The sequence below is a fragment of the Candoia aspera genome, chromosome 2, assembly GCF_035149785.1.
Source record: "Candoia aspera isolate rCanAsp1 chromosome 2, rCanAsp1.hap2, whole genome shotgun sequence".
NCBI classification, from domain to species: domain Eukaryota; kingdom Metazoa; phylum Chordata; class Lepidosauria; order Squamata; family Boidae; genus Candoia; species Candoia aspera.
In genome coordinates this window covers 237,569,361-237,592,939 of record NC_086154.1, presented here as the reverse complement: position 1 = coordinate 237,592,939, position 23,579 = coordinate 237,569,361, and the positions used below count along the sequence as shown (strand labels likewise).

Sequence of the window (23,579 nt, the reverse complement as noted above, 5' to 3'; positions counted from 1 at the left end):
TCATCCTACGTCAACAAGGGCAGAAAGGTTTAAAAATCAAAGCTAAATCAAAGTTTAAAACGGCAAGGGTTCTATTTGTAATCTAATAACTACAGAGATAGAAATGGAATTGAGGAAGCAACAGAATCAGGCAAGAGAAGATTTTGCTTCAGTGTTTCAGTTTTGTGTAATGTTCACTGAGTGATAATATAAAGCACAAGCAGTCAATAGAAAATAAACAATGGTAAAGGAAAAAAAATACTGTAAAAGGAACATTATTTTCATAAAAGGAAAGATATTAATGGAAGTATGCTCTTCAACTAATTCATTCTGTATTTAGTGAAAAGTTAAGATAACAGAACTCTAGAAAAGGTAATATTCCTACAACCAACATTACAGATATCTGGTCTGGGAGAGTAGGGGAATATTCAATTGCTTAGCCTTCTCCTCCAGTTCCATTAGTCTCCGATCCCATCATTCTCCTGACTGTTCAATGATCATTTAGATCAGTGTTTCTCAATCTCAGCAACTTTAAGATGTGTGGACTTCAACTCCCAGAATTCTAGCCAGCTGGCTGAGGAATTCTGAGAATTGAAGTCCACACTTCTTACACTTGCTGAGATCAAGGAACACTGATTTATATTGCTAAACAAACAAACACAACCTCCCGGAAAACATGGTGATCACAGTCCAGAAAATGCTGCTCATATGAATTAACTGCAGTCTACACAGAAGTATTTTTGAAACAATGGTTTGGAAGGAGCAATAGATGGTCCGTTAGTCTACTGCATTTTCATATCACACCCAAAGGCAGTCATAGCCAACTACAAGACTGAGACAGGATAGAAACATCACTTGATGTATCTTTAACTAAAAAGTAAATATACTTTCAGAAGTGCTTTCAACAATGTAAATATTTATACTTGCAAAATTCTTGTACAGGCATGTCAGTGAACAGATTGTTACCATAAGGCTCATTCTTAAAAGCTGCATTTTTTATTTTACTAAATTATCTATGTTAAAAACAAATCTGTGCCTGGTGTGGAATTTTACTGCATTAAGTGTTACAAGCAGCAGAATGCATGACATGTAGGAACATGTGTTAGACAACATGGAAATAAATTAGCATATAATTTACAAAAGCAAAAACAATTATAACAATGTAACAGTGTACCACATTAATACTGCATATAAAATAAGAAGCAACTAATCACAATAAAAGAGTTCTTTTTCATTCGGTATTGTTAAGGAAAATTTTGTTATCCATAGCATTGATGATCCCTTCTAAAAAGACTTGGATGTATACATTTGACTGGTTGAATTGTAGGGATTCTGATAGTCTTAGCTGGTGGCATTGCTCAGTGGAAAAACCAACAGCACATTGTTTAATACCTACTACAGAACTGCTAGTTTTCCCATCTTGGTGCAGCCTATACAAACATTGTTTTGGCTTAATTTATGAATATAATACTTGGGCTATTTCAGCTTAGATTACATAGATGGCTATAGTTTAGCAGCTGCAATGTCCTGTGCTGTCAGAACAAATGATTAATTTTTATTCAGGATTTTACTGGGGTGTGGTGTTACACGTTGGTCCATTTATAATTCAGATACATTCTGTGTTTACTCCTTTTAGCAATGCAAGTCAACATTGCTCCAAGGACAAAGAGTTTCTTAAATTCCAAAGTCATTTGCTCTTTTTATGCTTCAAAGTAAACATTGGACTCCCTGGTCTTCTAGCACCAATGAAAGAGCAAAATATGCTTGTGAAAACAGTCTTAGCAAAGGCAATGTCCTAAATGAGGTAAGAATAAAACCCATCATTTCTTGCTAATTGAAAAGTCACATTAACTAATAAATATATTGACATCTCAGATGAACCAGAGGGTGTTATACTGTAGTATCTTGCCTGGAAAATGTCCTCACAATAGCTATCTCTTCCATTGTACCTTTGCATAATCAAGGCACATTAGCACCAATATATCTTCTTAACAAACCAATATACAAAAGTAATTCACCCACTGGTTATGCTGCCCTCATGCCTACACGTTAACTCCTAAATGTGTACAGTTTTCCTTTCTCAGCATTCATTCCACTAACAGTTATGTACATTGCAACTGAGCAGTAAATGGCTCCAGGTAAGGCAATGTGCCGAAAGGGAATTCTACTGCTCACATGTATGTGGAGGTGACTGTCAAGAGGTAGCATCTGACAGGAGTTTGATGGTTATGAATAAATGGTTTACAGAAAACCCTACAGAAGGATTGTCAAGATTTCTGCATAGTACAGGTCTCTTTCTCTATTTCCTGTTAATTCACATTAGTAAGTATCATTCAACACATTTGGCTTACTGCATTTTGTTAAATATACTGACACATTTAGATACCATAACATGTTATAAAAACTTGTCTCATTAAGAATATTATTATTTTTTTTATAAAAGTGCCATTTAACTTCTAGTATTAATACAAGGTGGTGGTGGTGTTCACATCATCATCTCAATTGCACTACAACAAAGGAGGCAAGTTGGACACAAAAGCACATTCATCAAGGACCTGCTGCAAACTGCAAGTGTTCAAGTACAATATAATAATATAAGCACGTACCCACTTTCCTCATCTCCTTGTTGTGTCATTGACAAAGAAGGGAATAGGAGTGGGGGAAGTATGGCCTTCAGGCTTAGCTCACAATGGATTTTGGAATGGTTTTATCCAAGGAGCTTGGCTTCACATTTAAATACATTTCAGAGTATTATTAGATTGATATACTGAATATAAGAGTTATGGTACTTTGACCTGAAAGTTTCCTATCAGTTATGTACTTTTTGGTTGTTTATTTTGGCACTGTCCAAAAGTGAGAATACTCCTATTTTCTCTTCTTCATGTTCTCTCATAAATCATTCTTCTATTGTTTCAGTGAAGAAATAAATGAAAACCCAGTAGAATTTCAGCATGATTATAAGAAGAGACTCTTCTCCGCTATACAGCCAGTTCATCATTGATAATTACACAGTAATTAGGTGCTACAGAGATGCCTCTCTGTAACCGAAGGGAGAAATGGTGAATTTGAAGAGATTTGTCTTAAGCATTCTCTACATAAGCACTGAAATAGTAGTAAATACGTTCTTCACAACTGGAGATTTCCCTTTAGTAGAAATCCTGATTTGTTTGTAAAATGGCCAGATGGCTATAAACCTGCAGCACATATTTATTGTTTGATGCAATCAGGTCATACCTGGTGCATTTCTTAATTCTATTTTCTCATTGTTTTATTTTAGCTTTATATATGGCTCACTGCAGTCCTCTGGAAATATGGGTTATCCTTTAAAGAATTAGATGAAACAAAGGAAAATACATTTGTTTTACTTTGGATTTATAATTGCTTCTAAAATAATATTCCCAAGCCCACTTCTTTACCTTAAGTTGTGGTGCTATATAGTAAGATAAAATAATTATTAATTATAAGCTATGACAAGATTTTTTAAATTCTTCTTTACTTCTATAGATGACCAAACCATAACAACTACATTTTAACAATATTAAATACAAATGGATTCAGTGTCACTGCTAGGTCCATAATAACAATTATCTTAATGGTCCAAGGAGGTAAACAGGATTTAGTTGAAAATACACATATGCTCTGTATGCACTGGGTATAGTTTTCCATTTTGGCATTGCCTCCTTATACTGTGTCCAGCACATTGGATGAATAAATCCCACTTCACAGAAGTTAAAATAACATTGCAATTCTGTCAGCTGGGGCTGACCAGTGGTTACATTTTCCACAGGGTGATGAATGTAAAATATCTGACTGGTTGCACTGTGAAGAAATCTTAGATGGACACATTTCCACAACGAAGCAACAAGGCACTTTCAGTTTCTGCAGATCAATGTCCTTGGCAGGTCTTGCAGCACATCTGCCTGAAGTATGCTCGACTGCAGAATTTGAACTTCAGCACCAGTGGGCAATAAGCCACTTTGTTCACATCTTTGCATTCTATTTGAGGTACACAATGATTAAATAGTTACATAAATTTTAAAAATGTGTAATGAAAAACAAATAGCATTGAATAAATTGCTTCTCACCCTTATTCTGCCACAAAATAATGTTAACATTCAGAAAGGGAGCAGATGCCTTACCAGGAACTTATTATTTTGAATTGTACCTATTGTTTTCTAGGAAGCTGATTACTTGAGATTACAAAAAAAAAAAGACACTATTTTCATATAGATATAATTATAGCTTTTTCCAAGATTTATTTGATTCTTCAATAAGATATTCTCCAAATCTAAGTGAAATTGTGCTCTTTGGTATCATTGTTGGAAAAACTACAACATATTCAGCTTTTAATGACTTTGAAGACAATCAGCACTATTAATCACAGTATCACAATGACTAGGTCACAATCAATTAGCTAGTTGCTTGTATAGTATCTTAACTCCCTGATGAAAGTACTTTGGATTGAAAAAGTATTTCTGCTACTAGGAAGAACGTCTTCCTACATAGAACAGGGGAATAAAGTTATTGTACTGCCACTACATATAATCCATTGTTCTCTCATCACAAAACAGTCAATTAGCATTGGTTGCTCAAAAACTTTGAATGAGTGAGTCAAAAGCTTAGTGTTTTCTTCAAAATCCTTTCCAGAATGAACATTTCTATGTGGCTTAAGGCCACAGTCTTTAAATCAAACTGAAATACATCCTAAATATATATATAAAACTGCATTTGCTCAAACTCATCTTTTATAAACTGGCTCCATTCACGCTTTGTTTGTTTGTTTTTCTATTGATGTCATTTAGCCTGTAAGTTCTTCTGTGAAAGGACCAGCCTTTTTCTCTTGCTTATGTTTCTTTGTAACATGTTGTATATACTGATGATACTAAATAAATAAATCGCTAGCTACTTTCAAAGAAAAGGTACTACAACACTAAAGGAGCTTCAGATTCATGCCACCTGACAAAACCTGCCATTCAAAAGAAGAAAACATCGTATTTTCAACTCGGCACATCAAAACTCTAGGCACACAAGAAGTAGCTTGTTGGAGCCCAGCCAAAATATATCAAGCCAGTCTTTATAGTTCCTTCATAACAAGAAATAGAATCCAGGGCAGGTGCATGAAAATGAATGGGCCAGCATACTGAGAAATAAGCCAGTTCTTAAGCCAATAAGCTATAGCTAGGATATACTGTAGCTAAGGGTGGGTGAATGGGCAAATGGTTTGGATCTGTGTTGCAAATATATCCTTCTGTCATGGTTAAATCCAATATGGAAATACACATTTGAAGAAGCTGAGGGAAGACACTGTTCTGGATAGCGGGTGGATTGTAATGACTTCTATTTAATCATGATCAACAGCTATTCTGAAGCAGATGGAAGAACATTTATATGAACATATTGTTAGATTGGTAAGAATGTTTCTAACAAAGTCCACGCATTACCTATTCCCTTTCTGACAAATTGGATCTGATCAAAGTGAATTTTTAATGTATTGCTTCTGTGAAATGTTTAAATTTGAAACCAGTTTTTAGCTACTGAAATATTTTAAAAGACAAAGCAACTCAATATAAAATAAAAATTGATGCCTGTACAAAGACAGATTAAAGAACACCAAGGTTATCATATGATTTTATGAATGTCTGTATTAGAATTTATAATATTTTTAAAGTATTAGATGTGCTAGATCAAATACATGCTAATATCTCACTTTGAAAAACAAAAGTAATCTGCCTGCCTGCCTGCCTGCCTGCCTTCCCAGGACTTTTATGGCCACCTATCTCATACAATGACTCTAGGCAGCTCAGAACAATCCATAAAACATGGGTAAAAACAAAGGTATCCTTCCTGCCAGGCACCAGACCAAACAGTCTCCCAGCTCAACCCCTACCCTAGCCCAATGCCTGGGGGAAGAGGCAGGTCTTCACAGCCTTCTAGAAGGCTTAAAGGGTAGGGATCCCTCAGACCTCAGGTGGGAGGCTGTTCTGAAGAGCTGGGGTGCCACGAAAAGGCATGCCTACAAGGTCCTATCAGATGTTGTAGGTAGCAACCTCTCTCTTTTTTGTGCCTTCAAGACAATGTTGACTCCTGGTAACTGCTTGGACTAGTCCGTACAGTTTTCTTGACAAGATTTTCAGAAGTGGAACCACTGCCTGCTTCCTAGGGCTAAGACAGAGTGACTGGGCCAAGGTCACCCAGCTGGCTTTGTGCCTAAGGCAGGACTAGAATTCATGGTCTCCTGGTTTCTAGCCTGGTGCCTTACCTGCTAATATTAGAATGCTCTAATTCTCCAGTTAAAATGGATGTTAAATGTGATGAGTTGTCAGATATCCCGATCTTTTGTTTATGCTCATTTTTGAGCTGAAGTTGCCAAAGCTGAAACTGATAGTTCGCTTTGTTTCAAACTAGCTTCTCATTTAGACTTAAATTAAAAGAATCTTTAAAAGAAATTAAGTCAACTGGAGCATGGAATCTGATGAGCACCAAAAAAACCCACTTGGGCACCCATGGACACCATGCTGGGGATACAGGCAATAAAATAAAATTAATTCTGACTATTATGATTTACATTAATATTTTAAAATGCTAAAATACATTAGTAAAACCAACTTTACCTTCTGTGTTGGAGATAGGGGTACTGTCACATTTGCTCTCACACTGCTGCATTGCTGGAGGCCGAAGAGTATCAGGGCAATCATTGGATGCTTGCCCAGTATATGAGAGACACTGCACAGTTCTCATCTGTTGTCCAAGACCACACTGAGCAGAACACTATGTCAGGGAGGGAGGGAGGGAGGGAGGGAGGAAAGGGGAAGGGGGGAAGAAATGTCACAGTTTCAGTAACAAAAAAGCAGCAAGATCCTGCACTTACTTACAGTACTTATGGAAACACGATATAGGGTGGTGGTAGAAAAGTCTGATTAATGCTACATTGTGCAATGTAAATTAGCCAGTGTACAGGTAGTCCTTGGTCAACAACAGCAATTGGGACTGGAATTTCCATCACTAAGTGACACGGTAGCAGCAGTAGCAGTCTTTATTGCAGTCATTAACCAGCACAGTGACGCGGTATTGAAGTGCACTGTCACATGACTGTGCCACTTAGTGATGGCACTTCTGGCACTTCTGGTTGTCATCATTAAGCGAACCCCTTAATTCACCTTCGTTAATCGAGAATGTCACATGGTTGCCATTTGCATCCACCTGCTGGCTCCCCAATTCACTTTGCTTGTAGGAAGCCAGCGAAGAAGGTCATAAATGGTGACCACATGATTGTGGGACGCTGCAACGTTGTCATCACAAGCTGGATGCCTGGATCGCAATCATGTGACTGCATGGGATGCTGCAATGGCTGGAATTTTGAGGACCAGTCATAAATACTAGTTGGTTGCTGAATGAGTGGTTGTTAAGCGAGGACCACCTGTATTTCATTTCTAAATTAAGAACCGCCTTATTATTCTGCTTCTTCCAGAATAATATTCTGCCTGATTTCTTTCTTTCTTCTTTAAAATAATCCCCAGGTAGCAGCCTCGTTGAACCTATGCTGATGAAAAACTAGTAGTTGTGGGCAACCACAATTGTTCATGTAGAAAAAGGGAAATCAGTGGAAGTAAAAACTCCTGCAAGCTGATAAGAGAAGTAGCCATTTAACAGGCAGAATTGTTTTTCTAAAAAAAAATATTTTCACTATACACTGGTTAATAGCTGTCACAGAAAGCAGAGTCATGCAATTTTGCTGCTTTATTTTTTTGATGTAAGAGAGGCAAATGAGGTGGAAAATATGCTGTTTGTCAGCAGATACAGTACATCATAGGCACAGTTTAATGAACATTTGCGAAGTGCCCTTCCTCATTACAAACAAAAAAGATATACTATACTATGAATTGAGAAGATGGTGTTTCACAGAAACAAAGTATTATAGATGGAGAGTAAAGTGATAGTATTATGCAGCCATACTTATGGTACCAGGTGAAGATATCTGCAAACAACAATTATATACTTATTTCATATGGTGACCATCTAGAACCCCAAAGAATATCCTTGGTAGATCTAATATATGACAATGTGAAGTAATAGGAGAATTTTCCTCTTAAATCCATTTCTGAGGTCTGTGTATGTCACACCCAAGTTCTTTCACCTAATGGCAGTTGAGGGAACCATTACAGAAGCTGATTGAAGTATATGTCACAACCAATGTATTAGTATGTATTTCAGTTATTCCTGCGGCATGGATAGTCCTTTGAACTTCTGTACTATTTTAAATACTCAAGAAGCTTGCCTATATTACCTGTCCCCAGTCTCCAGTAACCCAGCGTGGTGGAGGACACCGGCCCAAGCTGCAGCGCATGCGTACAGGCGGCTTGTTTTCTTCTTGGCAATGTGCAACTGGAAATGTTTTTGAAAGGTCACTGCTTTTGCAGAGAACAATACGATGCTTAAAACCAGGTCCACATTTTGGAGTACACTACAAGCAAATGACATACATGATCTTTAGAATTAAATATTTAAAAATGTGAAAAAAGGAATACATTACCAACACCGCCCTATGCAAAAGGAAAATCTATAGTATATTTTCTGAAAATTGCAAACAAAATTATTTGTCAGATTAAAAGTATCCATTATGACTAAAATTTTGGACAAGATGTCATAATTGAATGTGACATCTGTACATATCATAAACTATCGAAAAATATTTTAGAGGCTCTACAACAAATGAAGTGGCTAATTCACCTGTAAGGCACAATGATATATTAGCAACTCTACTCACCTTTATCTCTACACTGAAGGATGTTATTCAATAGGTAAAATTAAGTCTCTAAATCTAGACTGACAATGCTATCTTCATTTGTTTTATTATCTACAAGAATATGTTAAGTCACAAATCTAAAGCAAAATGTCCACTCTATGGACAGTGGAATAAAGAATAGTGAATGCCATTTCCTTGCATCAGTTTCAATTTATTTCATGGCAAATTGGGATTCTAAAGTTGAGGAGTACCAATACTTTTGGTCACGTCTCTGTTATTGTAGATGGAGAATTTAGAATTTAGGTATTCCTTACAACCATATCTTTATGTTCTAATCATTCTGTCTGTAGATAGAAATTTGGGAAGGTTTGGATATGGGTAATGTAGGTGGTGTACATGGGGTCTCATTTCCAGATAAGTGAGGAAAAAACATTCTTAGTTGGGCATAAAATTGTTCTTGCCCTTCAGTCCCCTGCCCCTCCTGTTCCCATAATTCTAACTCAATTATGCAAAACAGAAAAAGCAAAATAAATTATTGACACAAGTATAATGTTACTATAAGCTGCTCAAGAAATGTTCAGTTAAGGAACAATATGGAATTAAATAAAAAAAAAAGAGAATTATTCAGATCTGTTAAAAGTACTATTTAATACTGTGTATAGAATTCAGCTGTTCCAAATTAATATTGAGTAGTATTGAGTTTAGAATTTGGATTGTCAGATTACAGAATCCAGTTTGTTCAGTATGGAGTAACAAAGCTCCCAATATATTGTTGAATATATTGGGAATATATCGTTGAATATATTGGCACTAAGGGAATATAGTTAAAAAAGTATTGCTAGTATGAATTCCTATTAAATGCCAACTACAAGCTACATAGTTCCATTTTAGTTTACACTAGCATGCTGTGCAAACCCAGACAATGGGTATCCCATGCATGATTTACAGAGGACAGAAATTTGAGAGTGCTGGAATATATCATATTTAGTAAGAGAGAGTAGCAATTTAGATACATTGTAATATATCCTGTTGCCGAACTGGTGTGTGAAAACTGATTATTTAAGGAGTTTTCAAGTTCACTCACTTCTGACCAATCCAAAGGAACCCACTGTGGGGGGCAAGACTGATTGTTGCAGGACTCTTTTTCAACTGGGTGATGTGTTAAACAGTGAGTACTCTCCAATGTCTCCTCTTCAGAAGGTCCAATCTTCCTGATACACAGAACAGTTCGTGATCTCGTTCCTCCATCACAGGTCTTACTGCATTCTGACCAATCACCTATAAACCATCTATAGGAAGAATATTGGGAAAATCATTAGTTCAACAAATGAAATGAGTATCCATACAACTAACAAGCGTGCATAATTGAGACTATGAGAAAATTATATATAAGATATATAATAATTCTGACTCAATAAATCAGAATTTTTACAGTTTACTCTCAATTATATAATATTGCCAAATGTAACTAAGGAAGAAATTAATAAACTTTATATAACATAGCTCTTCCTAAGATTCATCCTAATGCTGCCTATTCAGCATTAAATTTATTAAAACAAGAAAAGATCTATTCCAGATGGTTATCCCACTGAGTAGTATAAGATATATACTGAGTTCTTTGCCTCAAATAATTTGAATTATCACCTCATCTATCAAGGATGTCTCTTATCACCTCTTCTTTAAATTTGATACTGGAACAATTGGACTCTTTTATTAGGTAAATAGAAGACATTTTGAGTACGACAGTGACTGGAATTAAATACAAGCTTGCATTAAATACAAACTATACACCACACCTGTTTGTGTATGTGTGTGTGTGTGTAAACAATGTCCCATTGATAGTTGTGTAGTTTCTATACCAAAACTAACCTTAACATTAGGGTCTAATGTTTCTATTGAAATGTGTAATAATTTGGGTTTCAATTGTTATTTGAATTCTTTTAAATAATAGGAAATAATTATTCCAAGGAAACTTACTTCTTTTGTTTAATGCAAAGGACAAGCCTAGTTGGTTACCTAGTTAATTCCCTTCTCAGTGAATGATTTACTTAAACATTTTGGACAGGTGGTGATCCACTCTCTGTTTGAAGAACTCCAGTACAGGGGGAATATACCACTTCATGAGGCAGCATATTTTACTAGTTGACAGCCCTTATCATCAGAACATTCCTCATAATATCTAACCTGAATCTACTTCCCCGTAGTTTCAACCACTGGTTCTGGTCCTGCCCTCACAACCGACAGAGAACAAGTCCACTCCCTTCACTATATAACAATCCTTAAGTATCTGGACACTGCTATCTCCCTTCAACCTTCTCTTCCACAGGCTAAATATGCACTATTCTTTAAAGGATTCACCATAGGATTTGGTTACCAATCTGCCCACCATCTGGATAGCCCCACTCTGAATTGGTTCTAGTTTGTCAAAGTGAGGCACATTTCAAAAATTACTATGTGATCTCTGTGACATTATGGCAGGAGCTTTGCTCTATTTTAGCCATAGCATTATTGGATTTCCTGCATTCCTTCAATCCTTCAAGGAATTTGGAGAAAAATTAAGTGTAAAAGTATGGTTTTGATTCTTATTCACATCGCAAAGTTACATTGTGGGGTAATCCTAATTTGAAATAGCACATAAATCTTCTCTTTTTTTCTTTTTCTTTTTGAAGTCATGGGGAAGAAGGGATATTAATACTGTAGATCAGCATTTTAGAAATCAAGTTTTTTTTTTAGAGTGATTGCAAAAGAACTAAGATTGCCTAAAACCGCAAAATGGCAGTAAATTCAATTAAAACTTATATTGATTTTAATCTGGACATTTTAGTCCAGATGCATTTGAAGAATCTAAAACTTCTGACTTCAGCAAAGGATCGTTACCTTGTCGTGGTGCTGGAGCTTGAGCACCTCAATGATGCCATGAGCTAAACCGTGAAGGGCCACCCAAGATGGGAAGGTCATGACAGAGAGGTCAGACTAAACGCGATCCCTGGGGAAGGTAATGGCAACCCACCCCAGTATTCTTGCCGTGAAAACTAAATGGATCAGTACAACCAGAGATATGTCGGTATACCATTGGAAGATGAGACTCCCAGGTCAGAAGATGGTCAAAATGCTACTGGGGAGGAACAGAGGATGAGTTCAACTAGCCCCAGATGTGATGACGCAGCTAGCTCAAAGCTGAAAGGACGGCTAGGGGCCGACGGTGCTGGCGGTGAACGGCGAATCCGATGTTCTAAGGATCAACACACCATTGGAACCTGGAATGTAAGATCTATGAGCCAGGGCAAATTGGATGTGGTTATTGGTGAGATGTCAAGATTAAAGATAGACATTTTGGGCATCGGTGAACTGAAATGGACTGGAATGGGCCACTTCACATCAAATGACCACCAGATCTACTACTGTGGACAAGAGGACCACAGAAGAAATGGAGTAGCCTTCATAATTAATAGTAAAGTGGCTAAAGCAGTGCTCGGATACAATCCAAAAAATGATAGAATGATCTCAATTCGAATTCAGGGCAAGCCATCTAACATCACAGTGATCCAAATATATGCCCCAACCACAGATGCTGAAGAAGCTGACATAGAGCAGTTCTATGAGGATCTGCAGCACCTACTGCACAACACACCTAAAAGAGATGTTATTTTCATCACGGGAGACTGGAATGCTAAGGTGGGCAGTCAAATGACACCTGGAATTACAGGTAAGCATGGCCTGGGAGAACAAAACGAAGCAGGACATAGGCTGATAGAATTTTGCCAAGACAACTCACTCTGCATAACAAACACTCTCTTCCAAAAACCTAAGAGACGGCTTTATACATGGACTTCACCAGATGGACAACACCAAAATCAGATTGACTACATCCTTTGCAGTCAAAGGTGGCGGATATCTATACAGTCGGTAAAAACAAGACCTGGAGCTGACTGTAGTTCAGATCACGAACTTCTTATTGCACAATTTAGGATCAGACTAAAGAGATTAGGGAAGACCCACAGATCAGCTAGATATGAGCTCACTAATATTCCTAAGGAATATGCAGTGGAGGTGAAGAATAGATTTAAGGGACTGGACTTAGTAGATAGGGTCCCGGAAGAACTATGGACAGAAGTTCGCAACATTGTTCAGGAGGCGGCAACAAAATACATCCCAAAGAAAAAGAAAACCAAGAAGGCAAAATGGCTGTCTGCTGAGACACTAGAAGTAGCCCAAGAAAGAAGGAAAGCAAAAGGCAACAGTGATAGGGGGAGATATGCCCAATTAAATGCAAAACTCCAGAGGTTAGCCAGAAGAGATAAGGAATTATTTTTAAACAAGCAATGCGCGGAAGTGGAAGAAGACAATAGAATAGGAAGGACAAGAGACCTCTTCCAGAAAATTAGAAACATTGGAGGTAAGTTCCAGGCAAAAATGGGTATGATCAAAAACAAAGATGGCAAGGACCTCACAGAAGAAGAAGAGATCAAGAAAAGGTGGCAAGAATATACAGAAGACCTGTATAGGAAGAATAACAATATCGGGGATAGCTTTGATGGTGTGGTCAGTGAGCTAGAGCCAGACATCCTGAAGAGTGAGGTTGAGTGGGCCTTAAGAAGCATTGCTAATAACAAGGCAGCAGGAGACGACAGCATCCCAGCTGAACTGTTCAAAATCTTGCAAGGTGATGCTGTCAAGGTAATGCATGCTATATGCCAGCAAATTTGGAAAACACAAGAATGGCCATCAGACTGGAAAAAAATCAACTTATATCCCCATACCAAAAAAGGGGAACACTAAAGAATGTTCAAACTATGGAACAGTGGCACTCATTTCACATGCCAGTAAGGTAATGCTCAAGATCCTGCAAGGTAGACTTCAGCAGTTCATGGAGCGAGAATTGCCAGATGTACAAGCTGGGTTTAGAAAAGGCAGAGGAACTAGGGACCAAATTGCCAATATCCGCTGGAGAATGGAAAAAGCCAGGGAGTTTCAGAAAAACATCTATTTCTGTTTTATTATTCTAAAGCCTTTGACTGTGTGGACCATAACAAATTGTGGCAAGTTCTTAGTGGTATGGGGATACCAAGTCATCTTGTCTGCCTCCTGAAGAATCTGTATAACGACCAAGTAGCAACAGTAAGAACAGACCACGGAACAACGGACTGGTTTAAGATTGGGAAAGGAGTACGGCAGGGCTGTATACTCTCACCCTACCTATTCAACTTGTACGCAGAACACATCATGCGACATGCTGGGCTTGAGGAATCCAAGGCTGGAGTTAAAATCGCTGGAAGAAACATTAACAATCTCAGATATGCAGATGATACCACTTTGATGGCTGAAAGCGAAGAGGAACTGAGGAGCCTTATGATGAAAGTGAAAGAAGAAAGTGCAAAAGCTGGCTTGCAGCTAAACCTCAAAAAAACCAAGATTATGGCAACCAGCTTGATTGATAACTGGCAAATAGAGGGAGAAAATGTAGAAGTAGTGAAAGACTTTGTATTTCTAGGTGTGAAGATTACTGCAGGTGCTGGCTGCAGTCAGGAAATCAGAAGACGCTTAATCCTTGGGAGAAGAGCAATGACAAATCTCAATAAAATAGTTAAGAGCAGAGACATCACACTGACAACAAAGGTCCGCATAGTTAAAGCAATGGTGTTCCCGTAGTAACATATGGCTGTGAGAGCTGGACCATAAGGAAGGCTGAGAGAAGGAAGATTGATGCTTTTGAACTGTGGTGTTGGAGGAAAATTCTGAGAGTGCCTTGGACTGCAAGAAGATCAAACCAGTCCATCCTCCAGGAAATAAAGCCAGACTGCTCACTTGAGGGAATGATATTAAAGGCAAAACTGAAATACTTTGGCCACATAATGAGAAGACAGGACACCCTGGAGAAGATGCTGATGCTAGGGAGAGTGGAGGGCAAAAGGAAGAGGGGCCGACCAAGGGCAAGCTGGATGGATGATATTCTAGAGGTGACGGACTTGCCCCTGGGGGAGCTGGGGGTGTTGACGACCGACAGGAAGCTCTGGCGTGGGCTGGTCCATGAAGTCACGAAGAGTCGGAAGCAAGTGAACAAATAAACAACAAAAACTTCTGAAGTATTAACAGTATTAGAATGTGCTTTGGATAATCCAAATCTGTATTCTTCTTTGATAAAGTACTAAAGAGTATCACTAATAAAGATGTTAGTTATATACAAGGAACCAGTTTTGGATCATCAATATGTGGTAGCTTTCTGTTTATGAGCTGTTTCTTTATAGACAAAAGGATTAATAACATTATTTTATGAGGTCATGGTTTCATGATGTGTTTAAGCTCTTTTTCCCTCTTTTTTCCCATTCATTCCCATTATTTTTGTAGCTAAGAGCAATAAAAATATTTATGGAAAAGTACTTTTTTTTTGGCCTTCTTTCAAATTTATCTCAAATCATATTAAGTAGTACAGGTGTTAATTATATTGGAAAGAGAGAGAAAAAATCTCTGTCCACAGTTCTTTCTTAATATTATAAACCTTTCCCTTAGCATTTTCTTTTTCTGTTTTTTCCTCAGTCCTAATTTACATTTCATTTTATAAACCTATAAAGGTAAAGGTAAAGGTTTCCCTTGACATTAAGTCCAGTCATGTCTGACTCTAGGGGGCGGTACTCATCTCCGTTTCAAAGCCGAAGAGCCGGCATTTGTCCGTAAACACTTCCGTGGTCATGTGGCCAGCATGACTGAATGGAACGCCGTTTACCTGCCCGCTGAAGCAGTACCTATTAATCTACTCACCTTTGCATGTTTTCGGACTGCTAGGTTGGCAGGAGCTGGGACGAGCAATGGGAGCTCACCCCGTCACGTGGATTCGAACCGCCGACCTTCTGATCGGCAAGCTCAGCAGCTCAGCGGTTTAACCCGCAGCGCCACCGTGTCCCTATACAGCCAGTTTTATTTACCATAACCATTTTATTTTGATGTATCGCACACTGAATAAGAGAATTTACCCTAGATAAAATGCATCATTAATGAATTCTTAAAACTTTTCCAAATAATTGTTATAGTACAGCTGTATCTAAGATCACACTTTAGGATTATTATATTTATTATTTTGTATGTAAAGATACAATTTCACAGAGTTTTTTTTCATTGAGAATTATGTCAGCCTACTTTCATTGGGACCTAAGGAAACATTTATGCAGGGGAGTCTGCAGCAATGGTCACTGGATGCCACAGGGCAGCACAATGAGGGGATTGATTGCTCAGTTGCACCTGCCATTTTGCATCCAGGGACCATCATTGCTAAAGCCACTTATGAAGTATATAATACATTTGAAAATTCTGCACTACATGTGATAATTGACACAAGTTAGATTATTTTCAAAAAGAAGTATAAAAGATTTATAAAATATGCAACTGTCAGTAAGGTTTTGTTGATACTTTGTTTTTGTTGAAATCTTGCTGATAACGATTTTGTGACTCAATTCTTTAAAATAATATTTCTTCCTTCAGTACTTGCACACTATTGTCACCAATGCTTAAATATATAAACATTAAATCAATATGCTTATAATAAATAAGCATATTATGAAATGCATAATTAAGCCAACTTAGAAGGCCCCTTCAGTACCACTACCCACCCTTCTTCTAAAGGCAAGAGTACGCAGTATAGAGTTTCTGAAGATTTTATTTGTGTGAAGGCAGATTCCTGTAGAAGAAACATTCATTCAGGTATCTCCAAGTGCAAACCATGTAAAATTTTGAAGATAATCAGCAGTACTTTGAACTTTGACTGGAAATGAACTAAAACCTCATGAAGTCATTTCAGGATCAGTGAGATCAGGTTAGCAATCTAGCAACTGTATTTTTTTTTAACTAACTGAAGTTTCCCAATGGTCTTCAAAGACAATCCTACATACAATATATTGCAACAGTCTCATGTGGAATTTAATGGAGTTTAGAGAAGGATATTACTGTTCCAGAATGGTTCACAAATGTAGCTGGTTATAGGAAAGCCTATCTAGCTGGCTTTCTAGAGTCTTTGCAGGCAGGTACATAGGCACAGCAGTGAATTCTCAAAAGTTATTTTTAAAAGTCCTAATTAACATTTATTTCTTTATATTTTATTATGGCTAATAAAATGGCAAGGTGCTGGTTGTCACCTTTAAAACCCTTCATGGCTTGGAACCGGGTTACCTTAGGGACCAACTTTTCCCAGTTAGTTCTGCCCATCCAATCCGGTCCAGCAGGATGGGCATGTTCCAGGTCCCGTCAGCCAAGGAATGTCAGCTGGCAGGGACTAGGAAGCGTGCCTTTTCTGTTTGTCTAGTGGTTAAGGTGCTGGGCTAGAAACCAGGAGTCTGTGAGTTCTAGTCCCCCCTTAGGCATGAAAGCCAGCTGGGTGACCTTGGGCCAGTCACTCTCTCTCAGCCCAACTCACCTCACAGGATTGTTGTTGTGGGGAAAATAGGAGGAGGAAGGAGTATTAGGCATGTTTGCTGCCTTGGGTTATTTATAAAAATAATAAAGGCAGGATAAAAATTAAATATATATAAATATATAAATATTTCATTCATGGAAAAACAATCTCTTTCTCTCTCTCTCTCCATTATTTATATTTATAATAATAGTCCATTGGATCCTATTCTTTATTCCACTCTGGACTAACTTCTCTGCTTGTACTGTTGCAGTACTTTCAGTCTGGAAATATAAATAGCATGGAATAGAATGAATAAATATATTAAATACTTACTCAGGAGGACAAGGCTCAGTGTTGCAGGCTCTTTGATTTTCTGGTAGCTTACTATCAGGATCACAGTAATTGTTCTGGACTACAGAACTGTCATCCAGCCTTTTGCACACTATTTCTTGTTTCTGCATACCTTAGGAAAGAGCAGAGTAATATTAAAGTTTTCTTCATTTCTTACTTTGTTATTTTAAACCAAGGGAATCTGTGACCCTCTACCTCAGTTAAGTCATCGAATATAATCTATCCAGGTTTTGCTACTTTCTTGAGGCTACAAAAAGAGGAACATTTCAAGCACCTGCTGGATGGTTATCAGCAGCATTCATCCCTATAGGTGACCCACCCTGCTTTACCACTGAAGTACGCTGCAAATTCAATAGACGTGCAGCTTCTGTACCTTCTTTTCCATAGCAACTAAAAGGTGATTTCAGATATATACTGTAGCTCTTACTGCTGTCCATCAAAAGGCATTAGTCAGTAATTCCATTTCTTCATTTTGCATTTTGTTTAATTCATGTGGCAAATAAAAGCATTAAAAATAGTGAAAAACCACAGTTTAATTACAAAGGAATAATTAACTAATCTAGATAAATTACAAGAATTACAGTGATTTTTCTGGAAGCTCCCTTTAAAACAATATATATTTGTACATACATTTCTGAGACAATGACTTCTAAATCAGTATCACTATAGGCAGAGATGTTTTCATTTTGCAAGAAAAATAAAATAAAATAGAAGAACTAAACAAAATTTGTGTCCATTAAACATTCTTCGAATTTCTAATAATGTCAACTACGTGGGTTAATTGAAAAATATCAAAATATTATTTTAACTTTGGTTTACATAGACATCTATCTTTGCTAATATTGTATCAGTTGTCGTATTCTACTTTTTAAATAATTATGTGTAAATGAAAAGATAGTCTTGCCATATATGAGATCAATTAATAGGCAATGGAATTGGAAGGGTCTGAAATAAAAATTTTTTTTTTTGACAAAATAGTTATCTGTCTTTTCTCTGCCAAACAATGTTAGTGAAAAGATATTTCCATAACTTAATTTCCATTTTAATATTGTGCTGAAAACAATTATATTTTTAACTGATGCCAATATTATGTTAATATTAAAGGTAGTCCTCGCTTAATGACCATTTGTTTAGTAAAGTTCAGACTTAAGATGGTGCTGAAAAACTGACTTACAACTGGTCCTCACACACCCATCACAGCATCCCTGTAGTCAGGTGATCACGATTTGGGCACTTGGCAACTAGTTCACATTTATCACCGTTGCAGCATCCCATAGTAACATGATCACCATTTTCAACCTCTCTGGATGGCTTCTGGCAAGCAAAATCAATGAGGAACCATGTGATTTGCTTAACAACCACATGGTTCACTTAATACCCATAGTGATTTGCTTAATGATCGCTGCAAACAAGGTCATAAAATTGGGTCAGATTCCCTTAATGACTGCTTCGCTCAGCAACTGAAATTCTGGTCCCAATTGTGGTCGTTAAGTGAGGACTACCTGTACTTCTAATATCTAAAACTATCTGAAGTAATAAGAAGTCAGGTAATTTCATGAAATTGTTTTTGTGACTTTAAATCAATGTCAATTTACCAAGCAAATGATTTTTCAAAGTTAACTTTTAACCTGCCATTGCATGAAATTTATTTAACTAAAATTGCATCTGAGATATTTCTGAGTGTCTTAAACTAAATGCATAGTCTGCAGCAGGTGAATTGCTTTATTTATTTATTTGATTGACTGATTGATTGATTTCTATAGCTGCCCATCTCAGCGAGTGACTCTGGGCAGCTTAGTTAAGGCTTTAAATGTCAAGGCTTTAAATATTCTTATTTTTCCTAACATTCTTTGCTAATATTTCAATAGTCACAGCAGGTGGCAGCATCTAGCTGGCCAATATGGAAAAGCCAAGCAAGGTCAGACCTGATTAGAACAGTCAGTTTTCATAATAATACCCATTTGTTTATATAACACCCATTTGTTCATACATAAATGATAAATAGGGAAACAATGTCAGTATAGCACAAAGCACAGGGTTGCTGGGCAAAATTAAAGATGGCAGCCTCAGCTCTGGAGGGCAGCCATTTGGGAAGAGGTGTTGTACTACCTGATTGTCAAGTATGGTGCTGGTTCTTTGGATGGTGGCCATGAATGAGTAAGTGTGCTGCCATGAAAACTAACATTAATACTCACGATACCATGACTGAAACCAGTGGCTCAGAGAGTGCTTCAAAGAATAAGAAGACTGAAACCTATAGTCATTTTAAAAGCAGCCAAATCAATAATGGGAGCCATTTGAAACAACTCAGAAACTAGATTTTTGCACCAGTACTAAAAAAACCAATAAGAAGGAGACCAATTTTGGAACCAAAATATCTAATCCATTCGAATGGCTGGTGAAGAGCACCAGATATTAGCATGTCTTAATCCATGGACTTCTCCTGGATTTCACCTCCAAAGTAGAACCCAAAGTAGTAATTGTCTTTTCATGTGGAATGTCTAGCAGCTGAGAGTGCAGCAGTAGCAGTGGATATAGGGTTGATTAATTCAAAATTTCAATGATCAGTAGTTGCATGATGTTGGCAGCAAAGGAGACTTACCCTTAATATGAATGTTAGACATTATCATGGGATTCACCATTGCAGAGCCAACTGCTCCCATTTTACTTTCAAATATGTTATAGGACAACTGCCTGCAATATATTCCCTAGTAGGGTTCTTGAAAAATGAATTAGTTGATATTGATATTAATGATAATATTGAGGCTGAAACTATCAGTACAAATTGTTAACTCAGTGGTGGCTTTGGTGCTTTGAGGAACTATTAGCTGTAGATGCCATCTTGGTAGCAGCTAACAGCTGAGCACAGAGGCATCAGGCTTAATGCCTGAAGTATATCTCCCACAACAAATCCCACTGATGGGTGAATTTAACGTCATGCCTGCTTGTGGAAGGTCTGGCAACTGGCTCAAGTATTCATAATATGCTCAAACACAGTACCATAAACAGTGTCCATCTGGTGGAATTAACTTTCATACCTATAAAGTGGGCATTAGACACCATTTTTAGCAAAGCACAGACAGGGAATCCCACTCCACTGTACAGTCCTGTGATTCCATTGTACAAAAATATTATCACATAAATGCTAGTATATTACTGTCAGGAATGTGCTGGGGCTTTTGAAACAACAAATCAGATTATGTTCCATAATTTCTAAATTAAATTGTTGCTCTCCTCAGAAAATAATGGAATGATATCATACCCAGCATTCAAGGACCCCTACCCTTGTATAACCTTGCCCAAATAAATATATGATTGTATACCACTTAAACAAGACACTCAACCCCAAAGTTTGGATATGTCATTGAGGTTGGTCCAAAGAATAAACCCTGGATATACAGCTCCAGTTCCCACATAGGGTGTCCTTGAAAATATCCTGCATCACAAACTGTTAGATTAGAGGTAATACTGCCACATCTTGTAAAGGCTGTTCCTCCAGAGATCTGGGTATATGATTTGAAAAGACAAGGCCTCAGTTTCTTATCTTTTTTTGAGTATTATTGGCCTAAGTGATGCTACGTTCAATTGTATCTGGTAGCCAGTAAAATACACCAAATGTTATTAGTAATAGTAGAAAAGTTTTGGTACATGCTTGCACTTTGTAAATTTACACATATTTGGACTGTAAGTGGCATTGTGACAGTATGCTTGATAATTTCTAATTCTTATGAAGTACAACCCATTCTATGACAGCAATCCATCATCCAAATAATTTAGATTATGTCCCAGAAACCAAATCTCCCTTGCATACACAGTTGTTTACTTGTAGTATTCTTCTTTTCCTCTCCAATTCTTTTGAATGAAATTGAAAGATGAATGAGAATGTCACCTGAACTCCCAGGAACTTGAGCTTCCTCCCCATATCTTCAAAGGTCATGATAGCTATTCTCTGAAGTGTCACTTGTCCCCATATGCAATTATTGTTGGTTAGATGTGCGTCGCATCATTCCCCCAAAAGCTCAAAATGGCTTTATCTCACAACAGCAACTCTGTGAAGTAGGTTGGGCTCTGAAAGAATGATTGGCCTAAAGTCCACCTAGTGAATTTGCATGGTTGATAGTGGATTTCAACCTGGGTTTTCCCAAGTTCAACCAACTTCTTAATTACCACACCATAATGGCTCACTGATAGCTACCAGTAAGCACTTGTAGCTTACTGATAGCTACCAGTGCTCATTCAAAACAGTATTCTCAGCTGTTAGGATGGGCTTATTTCATAATTTTTTGGTGAACAAAGAAATCAACATTGTCACCGTCTCCAAAAGACAAGAAGTAAGAATGTGGGTAGTAACTTATTGTTAACACTGATTTTTCTATTAACAGAAACAACGTATTTTCTTTTATTACATTATAAATATTTCAGGTATTTCCATTTAGCTAATCTTTCAAGATGGTTAGAAGCTAACTTACCTCCAGCACAAGTAGTGGAGCATTCTGACCAAGGCAGATGATTCCATGTGAAGCCAACTTCATTGTCACCACTGCCAGTACGAGAGATGGGAACGTTGAATTTATACCTTATCCCCAGGTTTTGCTCCTGTAGTAAAATCTGCAGTTGAAAATAACTAGTTATATCATTAAAACACTTTGATATATTAATATTGTATATTAACATCTAATTTATGACTTTGAAATTCATTTTCAAGAAAAACTTTGAACATCAGTACAGATATTTCTAGAATTTAAGATTATTTATTTTAGTCCTTTAAAATTTAAATGTTAGAATGTTCCCTTCCAATGTGGCATCTACCATAACCTCTAAAGCCTGGCAGAAAAAGAAATAGCCAGTATATAAATACATGTTCCAGCAATGTTCTGAAACATCAATGGGATATACATGAAAATATTTCAGATTAAATGAGTACTTAGGTTACATAGGAAGATACTAGGCTTCAAAAAGATAATAGAATCATGACTGATAAGACATACAGGTAATCCTTGCTTAATGATAGTAACTGGGACCAGAATTTCCATCACTAAGCGATACGGTTGTAAAGCGCAACATCACGTGACTGCACTGCTTAGCAATGGCAGTCCCAGCACTCCCCATCGCTGTCATTAAGCAAGGATTCTGGATTGCTAAGTGAGTCCCAGGTGGCTTGCAAGCAGGCCAGCAGGCAGATAAGGTATGGTGGGGCTGGGGGTGCCTGTTGCTGGGTGGGGGAGGATGCATGAGCAGCCCTCAAGGCACAGTGGGGCCTGGGGTGGCTGCCACCAAGTGGGGAAAGGTGCACGAGTGACCTGCGAGGTGCAGTGCAAGTGCGGCAGGACTGGGGGTACCTGCTGCCGGGTGGGGAAGGTGTGAGCAACTTACTGAGGTGACTTGCGACCTTCCCTGCTAGCTTTCCCATTGACTTTGCTTGTGGGAAGCTGCCAGGGAAGGTCTCAAATGGCAGTCACATGACCACGGGACACTGCAACTGTCATAAGTGCAGGCCAGTTGCCAAGTGCCCCGATCAGTACAAGTGTACATTTTTAAAAAGGCAATACAAATACTTTACCATGACTATAAGGTTTTCTGAAGTAGGACCTAAAGCTTCCAAAGATTCTGGTTCATCTGCTGGCCTTTTGTAATGGAAAGCTGTTCCAGCAACATCAAATTTTCTAGGCCAATCAATAGTCCAGGCTCCATTAATATAATAATCATCCTCCTCAGTTTTTAAAGCTTAAAAAAAAGTGTAAAGAAGTGTACAGGGCATGAAGATAGAAAGCAATTAGAATGTATAAGAAATTCCACTAAATATCGAAGCAATACAAAGAGAAGGCGAAGCTATATCACAGGAGCCGTTACTTCCCAAACGCTGCTTGCTTGTGGTAGCCAGGGTGGAAGATGGAGATACGTTACCAAAGTTCTTTAAAAAAAAAAAAAAAGGAAAAGTCCTCTACAGTGGAAACCAATGGCTTCACTTAAGGGGTCTGATCTGGAGGAACAGAGAGCGGAGTACAAAGCATCCTAAATTTAAATTGTTTAAAATTCAAAACAGCTAAGTTTGGAGGAGTTGCATTTTGCTTCAAGCAGAATGTTTTGATCATTCTGGAAGCATTCCAAGCGTAATACTCAAGATTT

General features: G+C 37.7%; 1 protein-coding gene across 1 annotated transcript in view; it reads right to left on the bottom strand.

Moving 5' to 3' along the window:
* Positions 1-956: 956 nt before the first annotated feature.
* The window catches only part of ADAMTS6 (ADAM metallopeptidase with thrombospondin type 1 motif 6), a 154,430-nt gene continuing 131,807 nt past the window's right edge, over positions 957-23,579 (bottom strand). Inside the window, exons 19-25 of the mRNA XM_063295602.1 lie at positions 23,014-23,177; positions 21,923-22,061; positions 17,436-17,565; positions 9,807-10,011; positions 8,264-8,440; positions 6,591-6,747; positions 957-3,975 (exon numbers count right to left, since the gene is read on the bottom strand). Of these exons, the coding sequence (XP_063151672.1) occupies positions 3,866-3,975; positions 6,591-6,747; positions 8,264-8,440; positions 9,807-10,011; positions 17,436-17,565; positions 21,923-22,061; positions 23,014-23,177 (1,082 nt within the window). The 3' untranslated portion in view covers positions 957-3,865. The remainder of the gene's footprint in view (positions 3,976-6,590; positions 6,748-8,263; positions 8,441-9,806; positions 10,012-17,435; positions 17,566-21,922; positions 22,062-23,013; positions 23,178-23,579) is intronic.